Source organism: Helicoverpa zea, chromosome 30, assembly GCF_022581195.2.
Source record: "Helicoverpa zea isolate HzStark_Cry1AcR chromosome 30, ilHelZeax1.1, whole genome shotgun sequence".
NCBI classification, from domain to species: domain Eukaryota; kingdom Metazoa; phylum Arthropoda; class Insecta; order Lepidoptera; family Noctuidae; genus Helicoverpa; species Helicoverpa zea.
The window spans coordinates 757,030-777,273 of NC_061481.1; the positions used below are offsets into that span (position 1 = coordinate 757,030).

At 39.4% G+C, this 20,244-nt stretch overlaps 1 protein-coding gene across 1 annotated transcript in view; it reads left to right on the forward strand.

Annotated features, from left to right (window-relative positions):
* Positions 1-19,970, forward strand: part of LOC124644467 (cytoplasmic aconitate hydratase-like) — a 59,441-nt gene extending 39,471 nt beyond the window's left edge. Inside the window, exons 11-21 of the mRNA XM_047183832.1 lie at positions 4,661-4,823; positions 5,675-5,775; positions 6,223-6,342; positions 7,971-8,127; positions 9,438-9,544; positions 10,524-10,652; positions 11,492-11,628; positions 13,545-13,718; positions 14,243-14,339; positions 15,568-15,753; positions 18,785-19,970. Coding sequence (XP_047039788.1) covers positions 4,661-4,823; positions 5,675-5,775; positions 6,223-6,342; positions 7,971-8,127; positions 9,438-9,544; positions 10,524-10,652; positions 11,492-11,628; positions 13,545-13,718; positions 14,243-14,339; positions 15,568-15,753; positions 18,785-18,895 — 1,482 coding nt within the window. The 3' untranslated portion in view covers positions 18,896-19,970. The remainder of the gene's footprint in view (positions 1-4,660; positions 4,824-5,674; positions 5,776-6,222; positions 6,343-7,970; positions 8,128-9,437; positions 9,545-10,523; positions 10,653-11,491; positions 11,629-13,544; positions 13,719-14,242; positions 14,340-15,567; positions 15,754-18,784) is intronic.
* The last annotated feature ends 274 nt before the right edge of the window (positions 19,971-20,244 follow it).

Below are 20,244 nucleotides of genomic sequence, written 5' to 3' on the forward strand. Positions count from 1 at the left end.
TGCTTTTCAGTGTTTTTGGGAGTCGGTTTTATTTTTTTGTAAAAAGTTTTTTTTTTATTTAATAAATAGAACTATATACTTACCTTTTCACAAGTGTTTGTAATAATAGTAATTTTTAGGGCTATTACTAAATTTATAGGCAGCAGTGTTATCAATCTTGCGGTTTGATGAAATTGTTATTCGTATATACAGGTTGTTTGAAAATCTTATAAATCCATCTCATTTTCCGAGCCTTTTCCCAACTATGTTGGGGTCGGCTTCCAGTCTAACACCATGCAACTCAGTGCCAGTGTTTTACCTAGAGGGACTGCCTATCTGACATCCACAACCCAGTTACTTGGGCATCCCATACCGCTGATTGTCAGACTTACTGGCTTCTGACTACACACTAAATAATGTCAAAGACTGCTCATGTGAAAGCAGGGACCAATTTATTGAGCCTTCCGAAATACAGAAGAACTCGTCATAAAAAGTCCGCACTAAGCACTGCTTATTTTTATGATCGTTCGATCCACGCGGATTTTTCTTAGACACGAGCTAATACTTTTTGAGTAAATAATAAATACATATTTTTCCTAATTTATTTCAATAGCCTATATATTTCTGAAGATACCTCTAAAATTCCGATGTTAACAAATAGAGTAATGATATTTAATTTAATTTTAACGAGGGGTCTTTTATCGTGGTTTTACTTAGCCACTGTGTAGTAAAAAACTTGGTAGCTCTGAACATTGCTCTTGTTCGGATACAGTTCGTGCTCAATAACTGCGATTCTCTAGTTAGCCTCCCTCCGAGCCTTTTTCCAAACTATGTTGGGGTCGGCTTCCAGTGTGACCGGATGAAGCTGAGTACCAGTGTGCCACAGGGAGCGACTGCCTATCTGACCACCTCAACCCAGTTACCCGGGCAACTGAATACCCTTTAGTTAGACTGTTGTCAGACTTACTGGCCTCTGACTACCCGTAACGATTGCCAAGGATGTTCAATGACAGCCGGGACCTACAGTTTAACGTGCCATCCGAAACACAGTCATTGATGTCAAGATATACTTAGAAAGTACATACAAACTTAGAAAAGTTGCATTGGTACTTGCCTCACCTGGAATCGAACAAAAGCCTTACTAACAGTATAACTTTCGCACTTATCATATTAGTGAAGATAATTAAAAACAAGTTGTCATAAGTACTTAATTCATTACAAATTGACAAAATAATGTTTTCCACTGACTCAGTGATAATTAGCTATTAATTAGGGCATTAAACACAACTAAATGAGTACGTAACATCAATTAGTAACAAGAATTTCCTGTTAAAGGTGCATTTTCTTAATTAATTTGTTATTTAGAAAGTAAGTACAATCATTATTTTTGGGAAGTCGATTGAAAATATTCAAAGTCAAAAAAATTTATTGAAACTAGACTAGTTTTTAGCACTTTTTCACCTCAAATTTACAAAAGGACAGCACCCCCAAAACGCCTTTCATCACTTCCTAATGTTATGGCTGGGAAGGAGTGGTAACACAGCTGTCTCATCCTCCGAGCCTTTTTCCCAATCATGTTGGGGTCGGCTTCCAGTCTAACCGGATTCAGCTGAGTACCAGTGCTTTACAAGAAGCGACTGCCTATCTGACCTCCTCAACCCAGTTACCCGGGCAACCCGATACCCCTTGGTTAGACTGGTGTCAGACTTACTGGCTTCTGACTACCCGTAACGACTGCCAAGGATGTTCAATGACAGCCGGGACCTACAGTTTAACGTGCCATCCGAAACACAGCCAATGGTGTCTAAGATATACTTAGAAAGTACATACAGACTTAGAAAAGTTGCATTGGTACTTGCCTGACCTGGGATCGAACCCGCGCCCTCATACTTGAGAGATTGGTCCTTTACCCACTAGGCCACCACGACTTCACAGCACAGCTGTCTATTACAATTTAATTTAATTGTTGTTCATGCATTCAACTTCTGTAACTTAAGTCATATAGTGATATTGGCTACGGCGGCTGTCCTCATATAAGGAGATCAGTCAGCTGCGCAGCACAAGCTATATCAGGAGATATATCCAATGGATCCAATGGTGGATATTATCCAAGCAATGCAATGCGCATTTGCTTGGACACAGGTGCATTCACTATTCCTTCACTCTCTGCGCGCGATGGGACGACAATCCGACACCACCGGAGAGAGATCACGAGCACGACCGACATTTACTTACTTTGTTAGGTATATAACTATATACTTACCCTTAGAATTTCTGCTTAAACTATTCACACACACATATTTTTAGCACTTTTTTGTCTCACATAAAAGTCTAAAACTTATAAATAACGTTGACTATTCAATAAAAGATAAATATAATAATTGGATTCAAAATCGTGAAATGACTAATCGTAAGTATTATAAGGTTTTGGTTTTATTATAAACGAGTAATATATAATGAAAAGAGAGTAGTCAGCAGTTTTGGTCATCTTCCGTGTTTTCTTGTATATAAATAAATTCGTTTCTTTTGTATGTTTGTATATTGTTCTTTTTTTTTTTCTTTTTTCTTTTGTATGTTAGTGAATTCGTATATGTATCTGCATTTATGTTTATGATAAATATTCATGTATTTTTTCTGTCATTCTGTCTGAAATTGTATCACACTTATTATATGGTAAAAATTACAATTTCTCGCAAAAACGACTGAATGGAATTTGATAAAACTTGTCAGTCATCTATCTATATAAATAAAAATGAATTGTTGTTCGTTAGTCTGATTAAAACTCGAGAATGGCTGGGCCGATTGAGCTGATTTTGGTTTTAAATTGTTTGTCGTGGTCCAGGGTAGGTCTAAACGATGAGCAAATAAGAAAAAAAAATGTATTGTGTAATACCAATAATTAGGCGGTACGAAGTTAGCCGGGTCAGCTAGTATAGAATAAATAAAAATGAGAGCAACTTATAGTCTAGACTAGAGTCTTCTTACTATCCGGATGTGAGAAGTAGCTGTCCCGAGCAAACAAAGTTACATAAAAAAAAAAAACACTATTAATGAAAATATAAATTACTAGCCGATTTTCCCGCGGTTTTGCCCGCGTCCCTAGGGAACCATTTCCCGCACCCTTAAAAAGTATTGCAGTATATTCTATATGATACAAATACAAAAACAACCCGCTTACTAACAGCCAGTTTTTTTCATCAAAAGTAAAAGTCAAAGTAAAAGCCAAAGTAATGTCATAAAGTAAAAGTAACGGGAAAATTCGTTTTACCTATTAGTTTTCCTGTTACCTGAAGCCTTGAAAAACGAATTTGACCGCTACTTTTACTTTATGACATTAATTTGGCTTTTACTTTTGATGAAGAAACTGGCTGTAAGTAAAAATTATTAAATTAATACGCAAGCAAACCCATAGTACAAGCATTGTATATAAATGCTGACTGATCAAGGTCACTATACTGAGAAATGACGAGTAAAACTGTCTAATAAGCGGAAGAGTAATTTGTACTTATTTAGTTTTCTTATATGTATCACGTATTCAATCAAAACACGTGTATTGAAAATACTATGAGATAGATTTGCAAAGGTTAAGCAATTTCCAAGGTTCATATGTGGATCATCATCCTCCGAGCCTTTTCCCAACTATGTTGGGGTCGGCTTCGTCTAACCGGATTCAGCTGAGTACCAGTGCTTTACAAGAAGCGACTGCCTATCTGACCTCCTCAACCCAGTTACCCGGGCAACCCGATACCCCTTGGTTAGACTGGTGTCAGACTTACTGGCTTCTGACTACCCGTAACGACTGTCAAGGATGTTCAATGACAGCCGGGACCTACAGTTTAACGTGCCATCCGAAACACAGTCATTGGTGTCTAAGATATACTTAGAAAGTACATACAAACTTGGTAATTGGTACTTGCCTGACCTGGAATCGAACTTGCGCCCTCATACTCGAGAGGTTGGTTCTTTACCGACTAGGCCACCACGACTCCCAAGGTTCATATGTGGATGGGTGACCGTTTATATTGTAGAAAAACTTGCTTCCTCAAAGTTTGTATGTACTTTCTAAGTTTATCTTGGACATAAATGCCTGTGTTTCACGACTGTCATTGAACATCTTTGGCAGTCGTTACGGGTAGTCAGAAGAAGATTCTAGAAAATCTGTAGACTTAAAATAAAAATATTTATTTATTTATTTTTAGGTATTTTTTTAAAAAGACTGTCATTGAGTCAGGAACTCCTCAGTTTCAACCCTTGACCGTTATAAACAGACACAGACACTGACACTGTTTTTTAGTACTTCCTCATTAATTATATACTTTACGTTTTGGCTTATGTTAGGAAAGACTCAATACCAAACATTGAAATCGGTTTGTTGAATTTGACGTGAAAGCCAGTGCCAGATTAAGCTAGCGCGAGGCCCATAGCAAAATTAGCGAGGGTCCCCTTCAATCATAAAAATAGTTTGATGAAACTACATATTAACTTCCTTCTAAAGAGATGTGAACAGCGAAAAAAGGTCCTAGAATCCTTTAGTTAGAACTATGTGCGGGGCCCGTAGCTATTGCTAAGCTTGCAATAAGGTTATTCCAGCATTGGTGAAAGCCCTGCTGACGGAGGTTTTGTTTTTATAACGTTAATACGGATAGTCTAAATATTGAATGGCCTATTTCTCTCTTTGCAGGTCGGCTTCAAAGGCTACGGCATATCACCAGCGAACCTCTCAGCATCCGGCAGCTTCAGCTACAGCGACGGCAAAACATACAGCATCACGCACGGCTCAGTCATCATAGCCGCCATCACCTCATGCACCAATACCTCGAACCCCAGCGTTATGCTGGGAGCTGGTGAGTTTACTAGCTATACAGTCAGACCTGATGTCTAGCTAGACGGCAAGACGTACAGCATCACGCACGGCTCAGTCATCATAGCCGCCATCACCTCCTGCACCAATACCTCGAACCCCAGCGTTATGCTGGGAGCTGGTGAGTTTACTAGCTATACAGTCAGACCTGATGTCTAGCTAGACGGCAAGACGTACAGCATCACGCACGGCTCAGTCATCATAACCGGCTCAGTCATCATCATAGTTTACTAGCACCCCATCTAAGTCCTTACTTCCTGGCACCCCTGAAAACATGCAGGCGATCTCTATACCGGCTGGTGCCCAGTCAAACGCTAAGTTCAAACAGCCTTGAGACGCTAGAATCAATTTGGCGACTTCGAAAAATAGGTTGGCTGCCTACAATTTATCTCAGCTGCCTGCGAGATTAATCCTCTTGTTTTTCATTTAATAAAAACTCAACAATGGAATAATAAATGTGTACCTGTTTTTAACCGACTTCCCCAAAAGCGGAGGTTCTCAATTCGACCGTATTTTTTTTTTTAATAAACTCGTTTTAGATTTCTTCTTCATTATCTTCATCCTCCGAGCTTTTTCCGGCTTCCAGTCTAATCGGATGCAGTTGAGTACCAGTGTTTTACTATCTGACCTCCTCAACCCAGTTACCCGGGCAACCCAATACCCCTTGATTAGACTGGTGTCAGACTTACTGGACTTTTTATTCTTATATTTTAATAACTTATGTACTTTATTTCTTCGGTCAACCCACCATATTTTTAAATTATTTAAAACTCCACTATCATTTAAACTTTTCAAAAAATCACATGGACTTAAAATTCTCCATCTTCTCTTCAGGTCTCCTAGCGAAGAAGGCAGTAGAGAACGGTCTAAGCGTGCTGCCTTACATCAAGACTTCTCTCTCACCAGGGTCGGGAGTCGTTACCTACTATCTTAGGGTGAGCCACTTAGATTGTCTTCAACATTTATCGTTATTAAATACGCGAAACAGACATCTTATTGCAATTGGCCAAAATCTAAGATAAATAATAATTTTGCAGATTGGTCATACATAGATTTAGCACAAATTTAGAACCTCCTTCTTATTTGAAGCCGGTTAACTGACAATATCTAATAATTTGACTTGTAACCTATATTAGGCAGAATGTAGTTAAATTGATCCTGCTCATTGTTCTGATCAACAACATATTTACAAAACTGAAGAGTTCGTTCGTTAGTTTAAAACACGGTAATCCCAAAAAATTATAAGTAATTTATTCCAAGCTGAAAATCTAAACTAAATAGTTAACCACGTTGTCACACAACTTTTCTTCATATTCCAAGAAAGTTATCTAGCAATGAAACAGCAGATATTTCTAATAATATTTTTATAATTTTCTCCACAGGAATCTGGAGTGGTCCCGTACCTAGAGAAGCTAGGTTTCGACATCGTCGGCTACGGGTGTATGACGTGTATCGGCAACTCGGGACCTATTGACGATAATATCGCCAATACTATTGAGAAGGTAAGTTTTATTATTCAATTGGGGAAAAAATATCTTTAGTCTATTTGAGTAGGCACTTGACTAGGGGTAAACAATCTTGACAGAACTTTTTATACAAATACATGTTAAACAAATAAACTGCTGCTTATTTTAAGCAGCAGTTTATTTGTATGATTTAAGCAGTTTATGGGTATGATTTAAGCTGTCACCAATTTAATTCATTTTGTGTTTCTTAAATAATAGGGTTTGCCCTCAAAATAGTAGATTTGTCACCAAATGTAGTCACCAAACAATATAAAATCATTTCCACAATAAATTACCGAAAATCATGGAGATATGGGGTCAAGTACCAAATAAATGATTTTGTATGTATTATAATAGGTTTGTCCTAATAGTATTTAAGCAAACTAATTTAAAGAGATCACCAATAAATCATATATTATATCACTAGAAAATTTCATGAAGGTCTAAAAATGTAGGGTGGTCGTCATCATCATTTCAACCAAAAGAGTCTACTACTTAACTGGCCATGTGCCTCCCCCCAAGGGCTTTAGTTTCCACAGGTAGTATAAATATATTTAAATTAAATTTCTAGCTGAATAGTAAATAAAACAATTAATCAAAGTCAAAATAATCAATATTTATTGTTAAAAATCTCACTGCCCGCGCCCCGCATCGTATGATCGTACCTACAACCAACCTACAACCCATTCGTTGAGGCCCGAAAGCGCGCCAATTTGTCTCCCTTCCCTTCCTCTTCCCTTTGAACATATTTTTATTAAAATTATAAACTGATGTATTAAATTGGTAACGAATACATTATTTTAATAACTGAACGAAATAAAATGTAACTACTGTATTGGTGACAAAATAACAAATAAAAAGGAGTCGCAGTCAGGGATCGATTAATCGATTTATTTGGTGACAGATCTACCATTTTGAGCACCAAGCTATTATTTAAGTAATAAAACTATTATTATAAGAACGAAGTTTATATTCATGTAATGCACTACAATTTTATTGGTAATCCATCTCATATTTTACACATTATATTAACAATAATTTGCTAATTCATACCTGGGAACACTCTTTGTTTATCTGAGAACGAAAATATTTCGTGGCGATAGATCTATTTATTAGGTGATACAACTTGATGACAAATATAAATTTTGGTGACAAAAAATATAGTTCCCTTAAAATAATAATTCAATGGATTAAATAATTGTTATCATTGTTATTACATAAATTTTCTGCCGTCCTTTATTTGGTGTTTATCAAACTCAATAAATTCAAAATCATTTATTCTAACTTAGACTACAAATTAGCATTTTTCGAACGTCAAATAAAAGACAGTCCCCAAAACGCCCACCCTTCACCACTGCCTATGTGTTATTGCTGGGAAGAAGAAGTGGCGCAACAAACTCCCCAGCAACACATGTCTGTCTGTGGGTTAGAAGAACCTTTCAGCAATGTTTTCTTATACAATGACTGTATGTATAGATTATATTTAGATAAGTGCCCACTCAAATGGAGTATCAAAAATAATCAAAAAAACCACTTTGAATTTCTTGCGAACAGTCGAATCGTTCACATTAATGTTTACTCGAATTTTTGAATACGTGTAATACATTAAATAATTGTTGTTCTAGAACGAGCTAGTCTGCTGCGGCGTCCTCTCAGGCAACCGCAACTTCGAGGGCAGGATACACCCGAACACACGAGCCAACTACCTCGCGTCGCCGCTACTTGTCATCGCATACGCGCTCGCCGGCACTGTGGACATTGACTTTGAAACACAGCCGATAGGTATATTCTAAGTAACTTATTGTTACCTACTTTCTACCTTTTTGTTACGTATTTGGTACCCTTTTGTTACCTCTCATCAAGATAGCACAAGATGCTAGGACATCACCTATCTTGGTAATTTACATTTACCTTTTTATTACCTTTACCTTTTTATCTTATATGTCTCTAACCGACCACGGGACTACAGAGTCCCGGATTTTTGGGAGGCGAACGTGGGGCCGAAGCCAACACGCTGAAGCCCTTTTGAGACAACTTTAATGAAATGGCGACACAAAACCGACGATTATCCCTGTATACACTATAGAAACGTACCCAAGGACAATCGGTTCTGTGCTAAACTATTGCTAAATATGGAATAAAACTACTAGGGCTATTGGGATGGGATGCTAATGGACTGGGAATGGGGATAACTATGGGAACTATGGCACCTGCCGATAACAATGTTTGCACACGTAAAAATGGCAGGTGGAGACTCGCCAGCTCACTTACTGGGCCCCCGGGAATCAGTCACTGAAAAGCAACAAGAGGGCAACAGGTACATGGGCGGCTGAAGGGTGAGGATACCTCGGCGGACTTTAAACGCAGATCACGCGCTCCCTGTGGGTCCAGCATCACCGGCCCACTCGCCACTTACCACGAGGCACCTACCCTCCGAGCGGGCTGCTAACCCTACTCTAGCGACTCCACTCTGACCGGCCGGTGAAGGCAAGACAAGAGGCGGGAGACCTCTCCCCCGTCATGCTTCACTCCGGCAAGCCGGAGATGGGGGACAGTATACTCTCCCTGGAGCACTCGGATATATAGCCCCGCGGGGTCGCTACTCCCCGTCAACCGCCTCAGATGCCCTGCGGGGCCCTTTTTATTATTTTTAGGGGTATATTTTTTGTTTTAAGTATGAGTGCGAAGAAGAGGTGAAGATATTGATAAAAGACATAACTCCTCTTGGCAGTTGGTTAAAAAATAAATATGTACTTAACATAGTAGTCACGTAGTCGTGGAGGCCTAGTGGGTAAAGAACCAACCTCTCGAGTATAAGGGCGTGGGTTCGATTGCAGGTCGGGCAAGTATCAATGCAACTTTTCTAAATTTGTATGTACTTTATAAGTATAACTTAGACACCAATGGCTGACAAAAAGGTGAAGGAAAACATTTTGAAGAAACCTGGACTATATAGTCTGAAATCAGCAACCCGCATTAAGCAAGCGTGGTGATTGGCGCTCAATCCTTCTCCGCGTGAGAGGAGGCCGCAGCCCAGCAGTGGGACGATACAAAGGCTGTAACAGTACTTAACATTATCCATTTACTTTCAGGTCACAGACCAGATGGTACCCCCGTCTATCTTCGCGAGATCTGGCCGACCAGGGCCGAGATACAGGAGGTGGAGAACAAACACGTCATCCCTGGCATGTTTAAGGAGGCAAGTCTCTATTGGGCTAGCCGTTTCCTTGTAGAATAGCTAGTGGGTGGAACCAGATGGGTGGAACTTCTGTTTATTTGAGATTAATCTGGTCAAATAGGAATACCTATGAAAAAGCTACAATAAAAATAAAAATAAACATTTATTAATTGTAATAAAATGTTATATGTTATATAATATGTTGTAATAATTGCCCATATTGTCATTGTTAATAGCTATACACATACACACATTATTTAAATTGACGCATATACAATCCAAGTAGTGACAGATACATAGTGATCACACTTATAGCTCCCCTCTTTAAAAATATTTATTATTTATTTTATTTTATTGATTATTTATTTTATTTTTTTAAGAAGGCTTACAGACTAATACAATAATAGTTTACAATATACAATAATCATATCGCTAATGACAAGCCTCCACAGATAATAGACACATGTCGATAACAATAAGTATCTATCCAATGTTGCGTGCCAAGTGATTCAAGTATTATAAAGAAAAAAGAAAAATGTTTCGTTATAGAGTTTTACCTATCCAAAAAATGAGTCAGCTATAAGTCGTCTGACTGTATTTGTTTTAGTACAGAATAAGTCTATATCAAGTTCCCGCGCCAATTTAATTTAAATATGTTCCAATTTTTCCAATTTTCTCCCACCTTCTTTTTGATGAAATCTGAAAATGACGACCCCGCAATGGCGCAATGATTACCATGCCGTGCTTTCGAATAAAGGGTCACGGTTTCCATTCCCGGTACGGTGAAATTATTTTGTGTGATGAGCATGCTTGTTGACTGTGGTCATTTCATTCGTGTTAACACCTATAACACAAGCTAATCAATAGCTTTTTACAGAAATAATTATGAAATTAAATTATGTACAAATGAAGTTAATAAACAATTTATTTATATAGGACCAACCGACTGTGTGTAAAAGTGGTTCAACATAACTACAACATGGTATTTCGCTCCTCCCAGGTGTACGCTAAAATCGAGCAAGGTTCACCCTCATGGCAGGCACTGTCGGTGCCGCAGGGCAAACTGTACGGATGGGACCCCAACTCCACTTATATCAAGAGACCGCCCTTCTTCGATGGGATGACCAGGGTGAGTAGTTTAACCAGGTGCTGGAAGGTGTTTCGAAATTAAAAGGTGGCTTATATGCTAGGTTGATATGTAATCTACGTTATTGTTAAGTTTCATCAAATGTCTTTGACGTTTTTGCATGATATACTAACAAACATATATATTTACATCCTTACAAACTTTCGCATTTATTTTATAAACAAGGCAGCTTTTCCGGCGGTTTCACCCGCGTCCCGTGGGAACTACTAACTGTACCGGGATAAAATATAGCCTATGTTACTCGGGAAAAGTGTAACCTTTTGTTAGTGAAAGAATTTTTCAAATCGGTGCCGAAATTTCATTTCAGGACCTTTGACGACCTCTATGGCGCAATGGTCACCATGCCGGACTGCCGGACCTGAGGTCCCGGGTTCGATTCCCGGTTCGGTCGACATTTGTGTGATGAGCATGCTTGTTGGTCGTGGTCTGGGTGTTACAATATGTATTTATAAATATGTATATATGTAGCTATATGTAGTTTATCAGTTGTGTTAGCACCCATAACACAAGTTAATTAATAACTTACCATGGGGCTAACCGACCGTGTGTGAAAAGGTGTCCCGACATTATATTATATTATTATTATATTTGGAGTCCACACAAACACAAAACAATCTCTGTGCTATTTCGATTCCTTTTGTAAAAACAACTGTTTACTTTCGACGTGAAAATTAATAGCAAACAGTTACATTAAGAAAACTGACATTTACTTTGCTTTATCATCCTCCGAGCCTTTTCCCAACTATGTTGTTGTTAGCCTCCAGGCTTTTACCTTATTCATATCCTTTTACCCATACTGACCTCCATATATTTTCTTTCAGGAACTAAAACCAATTAAGAGCATACAGAACGCCCGTTGCCTCCTACTCCTGGGTGACTCAGTAACCACGGACCACATCTCACCAGCCGGCTCCATTGCCAGAAACTGTCCTGCTGCCAGATTCCTCGCTGATAAAGGGTAAGATCACACTGTCACTGATAAGTCGGGGTGGCCTAGTGGGTAAAGAACCAACCTCTCGAGTATGAGGGTGTGGGTTCGATTCCAGGTGAGGCAAGTACCAATGCAACTTTTCTAAGTTTGTATGTACTTTCTAAGTAATCTTAGGGTGCGTCCACATCTGGCGAATGCGCCGCGAATGCGCAGCACGCGAGCCGATCGCGAGCTGTCCGCGAGCTGCGCGCGTGCATTTTTGTTCGTGCGCCGCTTCTGCTTGGCCCGCGCGCAGCTCGCGCGCGACCTAAGCGCCGCACGCGAGCGGCGCGCAGGCGGCGCGCGACGTCTGCCATCTTCGATAGTACTGAGCCAATATACGGAACTGTAAGGGCGAGAACTGATTGCGCGCAGATCGCGCGCCGCTCGCGCGCTCTATACGAGCCTTGCGTGAGTTGCGCTAAAGACAAGCACCGAACTATTGCAGTGACTGCACGCGCGCAGCTCGCGGACAGCTCGCGATCGGCTCGCGTGCTGCGCATTCGCGGCGCATTCGCCAGATGTGGACGCATCCTTAGACACCAATGACTGTGTTTCGGATGGCACGTTAAACTGTAGGTCCCGGCTGTCATTTAACATCCTTGGCAGTCGTTACGGGTAGTCAGAAGCCAGTAAGTCTGACAACCAGTCTTACCCAGGGGTATTGTGTTGCCCGGGTAACTGGGTTGAGGAACTCAGATAGGCAGTCGCTCCTTGTAAAACACTGGTACTGAGCTGCATCTTGCTGATTGAATTTAGTTGGGAAAATGCTCGGGAAATAATAAAGGGGTAAGACTATACACCTATACTCCATGTGTCTGATCTCTCTCCGGTGGTGTCGGATTGTCGTCGCATCGCGCACGTATGAGAGTGAAGGAATAGTGAGTGCACTTGTGTCCAAGCAAATGCTCGTGCACTATAATATGTCCTGTATATGTATTGACTGCCTCGTTGGTCTAGTGGTCGCAAGCGCGGCTGCTGTGTTCGAGGTCTCGGGTTCGATTCCCGGGTCGGGCTGAAATCGCTTTGTGGATTATCTTAAACTTTCACTAAGCAGCCCGTAGTCTGGAAGTTGGTGATTGATACACCCGTGCATCGGAGAGCACGTAAATGTCGGTCCTGCGCCTGATCTCTTTCCGGTCGTGTCGGATTGCCGTCCCATCGGGTTATGAGAGTGAAGGAATAGTGAGTGCACCTGTGTCCAAGCAAATGCTCGTGCACTATAATATGTCCTGCGCAGCTGGCTGATCTCCTTAAAATGAGAACAGCCGCCGTGGCCGAAATCGGCCGTGGACGCCATTATAATATGTCCTGCGCAGCTGACTGATCTTAGATGAGAACAGCGGCTGTGGTCGAAATCACCTTGGACGCCATTACCACTAGATAGTATATAACAAAGTAGTTTCCCTATGACCCTTTTTACACTGAAATCTTCAAAACTACGCAACGGATATTGATATGGGTTTCTTTACCTTACCTTTACTTTACCTTACCTTTACCTTTACCTTACCTTTACCTTACCTTACCTTTACCTTGCCTTTACCTTACCTTTACCTTACCTTACCTTTACCTTACCTTACCTTTACCTTACCTTACCTTTACCTTGCCTTTACCTTACCTTTACCTTACCTTACCTTTACCTTACCTTACCTTTACCTTACCTTACCTTTACCTTGCCTTTACCTTACCTTTACCTTACCTTACCTTTACCTTACCTTACCTTTACCTTACCTTACCTTTACCTTACCTTACCTTTACCTTACCTTACCTTTACCTTACCTTACCTTTACCTTACCTTACCTTTACCTTACCTTTACCATACCTTTACCTTACCTTTACCCTTACCATACCTTACCTTTACCTGACTTGTCTTTATATTTTTTTACTTTTTATATTTTTTCCAGTCTAACCCCCCGAGAATTCAACTCGTACGGTTCCCGGCGAGGCAACGATGCGATCATGTCCCGAGGAACGTTCGCGAACATTCGGCTCGTGAACAAGATGTCTCCCACCGCCGGGCCCCGCACTACACACCAGCCCAGCGGAGACGTCATGGATATATTCGACGCCGCGCACAGGTCAGTGGGGGAGTGTGATGAGTGAGTGGGGGAGGGTGATGAGTGAGTGGGGGAGGGTGATGAGTGAGTGAGGGAGTGTGATTAGAGAGTGTATGGGAGAGTAAATTGAGAGTATTCATAAGTTAGAGATGAGACGATTGAGTTTAAAAGAAGGGAGACTGACTTTCTTGAGATGTCTGAGAATCAATGTCAGAGGTATTTAAGCGTAAATTACAGAAACACACACACACGATCTTTCACCTTATTTATTTCCGTAGATACGCCACTGAAAGTGACCCCTAATCGATGTATTCTACTCAGACTTCATTATAACTAATAACTATATTTAACTTCTTCGACCATATATTGGTCGCCGTCGACGCTGGATGCAGGTCGTCTCCAACAGGTATCTGTGGAGATCTAAGGGGGAGGCCTATGTTCAGCAGTGGACGTCATATGCCTGAGATGATGATGATGATGATGATGAACTTCTTCTAATCAGATTCGAAGCATCCTACTCATTCAATGATTGTTTATATCCGTAGATACGCTACAGAAGGTGTGCCCCTAATCGCCGTGGTCGGTAAAGACTACGGTTCAGGATCCAGCCGTGATTGGGCTGCCAAAGGACCATATCTATTAGTGAGTATTATTATTAAATGGCTAGTCTTTTGGTGCAATATTAGCATAGCACTATTAATTTTAAAGTTATGTAATATTGAGAATACAAGTTTATCAAATTTAAAGCAAAAGAAAAACAGCCAAGTGCGAGTCGGATCCACCCACGAAATCCGCCATTTATGTACATTAAAATTAGTGTCAATTGTATTTGTAATTTTATTGCACAAATCGGTCAAGCGGTTCTTTATTTATCAGTTTTTTTTTTTAATATTGTTGACTTTATACGGTATAAAATGAACAAATAAGTCACTTGATGTATGAGAGCCACTCAAAAATATATAGTTATACAGGGTGTGTCGTTCACAATCACATTAAATCCTATCGCATATACTTTATGATATTCTATGGCGAATTGTAAAAAAAATAACCTAATCCATTCAGTGGTTTAACCACAGGAGTCATTTCTCGTTTTTATAAACTATAACATCATGTGTAAAGCAGAGATAAAGTTAGGGGTATTGAATGTTTTGATCAGTTGACAGCTATCAGTTTTCAAGGGAGAATTTCACTTGTTTGTAATGACTGACTTTTATATGGTGTTCTAATTTTCGCACGTTTATATTCCATTTACTTTGTTTGAAAAATTCATTTTTTTATTTTTTATTTGTGTTAATTGACATATATTAACCAGTATATTAACGCATTTCATTTAATGTGATTATGAACGACACACCCGATATAATTCTAGTTTTTAGTATTTCCGTGTTTGATGTAATAGCAGCAGAAATACATTATCGGTGCATTTTGTATGCTGCAATATACATATTCTATACAAAATATATAAAACAATGTTGAAAGGTTCTTCTAACCTACAGACAGACATGTGTTGCTGGGGAGTTTGTTGAGCCACTTCTTCTTCCCAGCAATAACACATAGGAAGTAGTGAAGGGTGGACGTTTTGGGGGCTGTCTTTTGTAAAGTTTCAGCTTACTTTGAATAAATGATTTATTTTATACTAACTTTTGTAAGTACTTTCTAAGTATAACTTAGACACCAATGGCTGATTAAAAGGTGAAGGAAAACATCTCGAGGAAACCTGGACTATAAAGTCTGAAATCACCAACTGCATTGAGCAAGCGTGATGATTAATGCTCAATCCTTCTCCGTGTGAGAGGAGGCCGCAGCCCAGCAGTGGGACGATACAAAGGCTGTAACATTTATACTAACTAATTTTCTTGTTTTTCCCCAGGGTATCCGCGCAGTAATAGCCGAATCATTCGAGCGCATCCACAGGGCAAACTTAGTAGGCATGGGTATCATCCCACTGCAGTTCTTGCCCGGGCAAAGCGCCGACTCGTTCGGACTAGACGGGTCCGAGCAGTACAATATCCACGTGCCTGAGAACATCGCCCCGGGTGACTTATTGACTGTGCAGGTCAGATCATAGTAATATTATAAGTAATATTAATAGATAAGATAGTATATACTAGCTTTTTACAGCGTCCTGAGGGAGTTACTTGCCGCATCTGGATAAAATAATGTTTTCTCTTTGTTATATTAGTATGCTGCCGTCGTTATTAAGAAAGGCACAACTAACATTTTACAAATGTTGAGAAAATCGAGTTTAAAATATTTTTTGAATTTTGTTAAAAAAAAAACACGTTTAAAATGTGTTTTTCGAAATTGTTAAAATGAAAAAAAATGTGTTTTTTTGGTATGTACACAACGATAGCAATATTATATTTTAATTTAAATGGATATATTTAATAATTAGCATAATTCTTTTTAACTTAACATAAAAAATAACAACAAAGGAGCAATATTATGTTGAAAAGGCACATATAACCAAATATGCCTTTTCAATGTTAAATTTTTAGTAAAATTTACGATGAAAAGGCATATTTTCTTAATTGTGTCTTTTCATTGTAATTTTTTAAAATGAATATATAGGTGCAGAAAATATTAGAATGAATTCATAACGCCGATGTGCCTTTTTTATATAACATTTATTAGCGTAGGGGTAAATAGAAAGGGCATAACTGCCAGTTGTGACTTTTCTTTCTACATTAATTGCCAAAATGTTCGTTCCATTAAATATATCGATAGTAAAAAGGTAAAATAAAAGTCACATCATACAATATGCCTTTTTATTGTAATAAAACTTAAAAAGTGATGTAGTTGTGCCCTTTAAGCTTATGCTATCTCTGTTTATTTTGCAGCTAAAAATCCACAAAAAATCAGGCAGATAGGCCTTTTTTCCCGATTCCGAATATGTATATAACTCATTTTGACAAAAAATTTTAGTTGTGCCCTTTTTCGGTAGCACGGCAGTATAGATATTTGACTTTTTGTAACTCAAGACTAGCTTAACAACTTTGTAAGTTTGCAGTTTTGTACCTATCAGGGTGCGGGAAATAGTTTCCTCAGGACGTAGGCGGTTCAAGTGAGATAATACCAATCTATACTAAAGGTTTCCCGTTGTTTAATAAGGAAACTACCTTTCTGCACCCTGATAAAATATAGCCTACTAGCTTTTGCCCGCAACTTCGTTCGCGTGGAATAGTGACTACCAGCAGATTTTTGATTTGACCAATAGATGGCGCTATATATATTAAACTTCATTTATTCAAGTAACAAGACTCAAATTTGTTAGTAATACAAAATTCTTACCCTATGTTAGTAGTTATATATCCTAGGAACACAATATCACACTCAACATATTATAAACCCGAGTCATCGCTGCTCAACCCCATGCGAGACTTTACAGCAATGGCTCAGGTAAGGACAGTCCAGTCTGTCTGCAATCACGGCCAACATGCTGTTGGAGCTGGCCCGCACTCTACGCACTAAGGAGGCACAACGCTTACGCATTGTAGCGAAAAAACAATTTACATTCGCCTCCGCAAACATTCCAGAGGCACTACAAAAGCGAGGTAGCCCCAACAGCACCCTGAACGCGTTGTTGAACACGGATGGAGCTGTATGTTTTTTGAGTATATCTAGCCCACAGGCTGCTCGTATAAAAAGATGTGCAATAAGCTCTGAAAAGAGTGATTTTTACTGCTCTTGAGCATTTTGCAAACCTGCGGGCCAGCATGTTCGCTCTCACCGACAACGCCCTCCGCTCCCGTTCCACGTCTTCATCGTCCCTAAGATCGGGGGTAAGAACGTGCCCTAAGTATTTGAAATGGAATACCCTTTTTAATGGGTACCCATTGAGTAGCAGGTGTGGTATCAAATTATGGCTTTTACCCCTAGTCTCAAAAACCATGATTTCGCTCTTTTTAACATTGTAAGTCAAACCGTGACTCTGAGCATAATTTTCACAAATGCCTATAAGTTTTCTAAGACCGCAAGGCGATGCACTCAGCAGCGCCATGTCATCCGCATAACTGATATTGTTAAAACATACTCCGTCAATATGACAACCCACTTTGACGCTGCTGAGTTTATCAATGAGGTCATTAACGTAAAGGTTGAAAAGTGTAGGAGATGTTAAACCACCTTGACGAACCCCACATTCCAACCCATACGCATCCGACTGCACGCCTGCCCATCGCACGCTATTGACCTGGCCACCGTACCAATATTTAAGGATATTGATAGCTGACTTTGGTACTTGAGACTTTTCCAACTTTTGCCATAAAATATCATAGGAAACCAGGTCAAAAGCTTTTGAAAGGTCAAGGAAACAACAATAGACAGAAGTTTTCCGTTTAGTGTAGTAATTGATAGCATGCTTCATACACAGTATCGCACTATCGGTTGATAATCCAGGGCGGAAACCAAACTGATTATCATGCAGCTGGATGTATTTATTTAGCTGTGTATTAAGCATTCCATCCAACACCTTGGAGATGATGGTTGCCAAGGCAATATAGGCCTGTAGTTATTTCTGTCTGAGAGATCTCCAGTCTTATTTTTAACCACTGGCACTACTAATGTATGCAACATATCCGAAGGTATATGTCCGGAATATTTTTTTTTTTTTGTAATAAAAACTATCCTATGTCCTTTCTCAAGTTTCAAACTATGTCTGTACCAAATTTCACACAAATCGGTTCAGTAGTTTAGGCGTGAAGAAAAGACAGACAGACAGACAGAAAGACAGACAGACAGACAGAGTTACTTTCGCATTTATAATATTAGTTTGGATATTACTCGAGGATAATAAAAGCATTCGAGTTATAACGGAAAAGCTCATGGAACCGAACAGTTTAAGCAACGCTTGCCGTGGTCAGACGTCGGATAGTTGACCGTCTTATCCGAAGTCAGAAAGTCTGACAACCAATCTTACCAAGGGATTGACTGGGTTAACTGGGTTGAGGAGGTTAGACAGGCAGTCGCTCCTTGTGGCACACTGGTACTCAGCTACATCCGGGTAGACTGGAAGCCGACCCCGACATAGTTGGGAAAAAGTCACGCAGATGATGATTAAAGAAACTAATATATATTTTTGTCCACAGGTGAGCAACGGACAGACATTCCAAGTAAAGGTGCGCTTCGATACCGAAGTGGATTTAACGTACTTCAAAAACGGCGGTATTCTCAACTACATGATCAGGAAGATGCTGTAAATTATACATACAAATATATGTATAGATTAGATAGATGATGATAGCTTTGTTTGTTAAAATATTAAATACAAAATAGGTGATTGCTTACCGCGGTCTGTTGAATGATGGGTGACCGTTTTCAAACATTACGTCAAATAACTTTGCCCTTCTAAATTGACAGATGATTACACTGTTTGTTGAAATATTAAAAAATAAACAAAGAAATAATAGGTGCTTACCGCGGTTTGTCAAATGATGGGTGACCGTTTTCAAAACGGTGCTTACCGCGGTCTCTCCGATGATGGGTGACCGTTTTCAAAAAGGTGCTTACCGCGGTCTTTCTTAAGATGGGTGACCGTTTTCAAAAAAGGTGCTTACTGCGGTCTCTCCGATGATGGGTGACCGTTTTCAAAAACGTGCTTACCGCGGTCTCTCCGATGATGGGCAACCGTTTTCAAAAAAAGGTGCTTACCACGGTCTGTATCCTCAGAAATTCGTCATTTATTTTTGTGTCTACTATTTTAATAAATAAAGCCTATATAAGGTTGTTTTAATATATAAAAAATGGTATGCTTGTATTATAATTAAGAGACCAATTTTCAAAATATCATTTAATTAATGGATTTTGAACAAAATGACTAGCGGAGATGTCATAACGCAATATCTCCTGAGAAAGTAGCCCGACAACATGCGGGGCGAGGGGGACGAGGAACGATACTATACCCTATTCACCGAGCCTTGAGCCAAAAGGTAAACAAACCATAAAAAGGATTCTTTATAAGTCACGATTGAAGTAGTGAACATATTTTATAAAAATAACTACGGAAGTAATACAATGACAACATTAGAAATGATATTTTATAACGATGTCTGTAGAACTTATGTAATCCTTTCAGACTTATTCGAAATCAAATACAATAAATGCCTTAAATAATTTTCTTAATTTTAATTCAATATGTTTGAAATAGTTTACATGTAAAAGAACCTAAAAGACTTGATTGTCAAATATGGAACGGTACTAAATTGTAGAGCACAAATACTGAGAACATTTTACATAAAAATGTGACGTTTTGTCATCGGTCGGGTTATACCCGCCATCTTGAAAAAGTGTCATTCTTTGTTTACATTTTGGCTCACGGCTCGGTGAATAGGGTATAGCTCCGCCCATTATTTTTCAAAATAAATTCACCAATCAATCAAGACCTTTCTTTGACAGATTGATTTTGATTTGACAAGGAACCCGAACGCCTCGTTAGTTCTAGCAACTGATCACGTCTACCGTACGTTGCTTGAGCTACAAGAAGGCGCCTGACCTACCTTCCTTATGACATCTCCGCTATCTTTCCTTCCTCCGTAAAAAAAATATTATC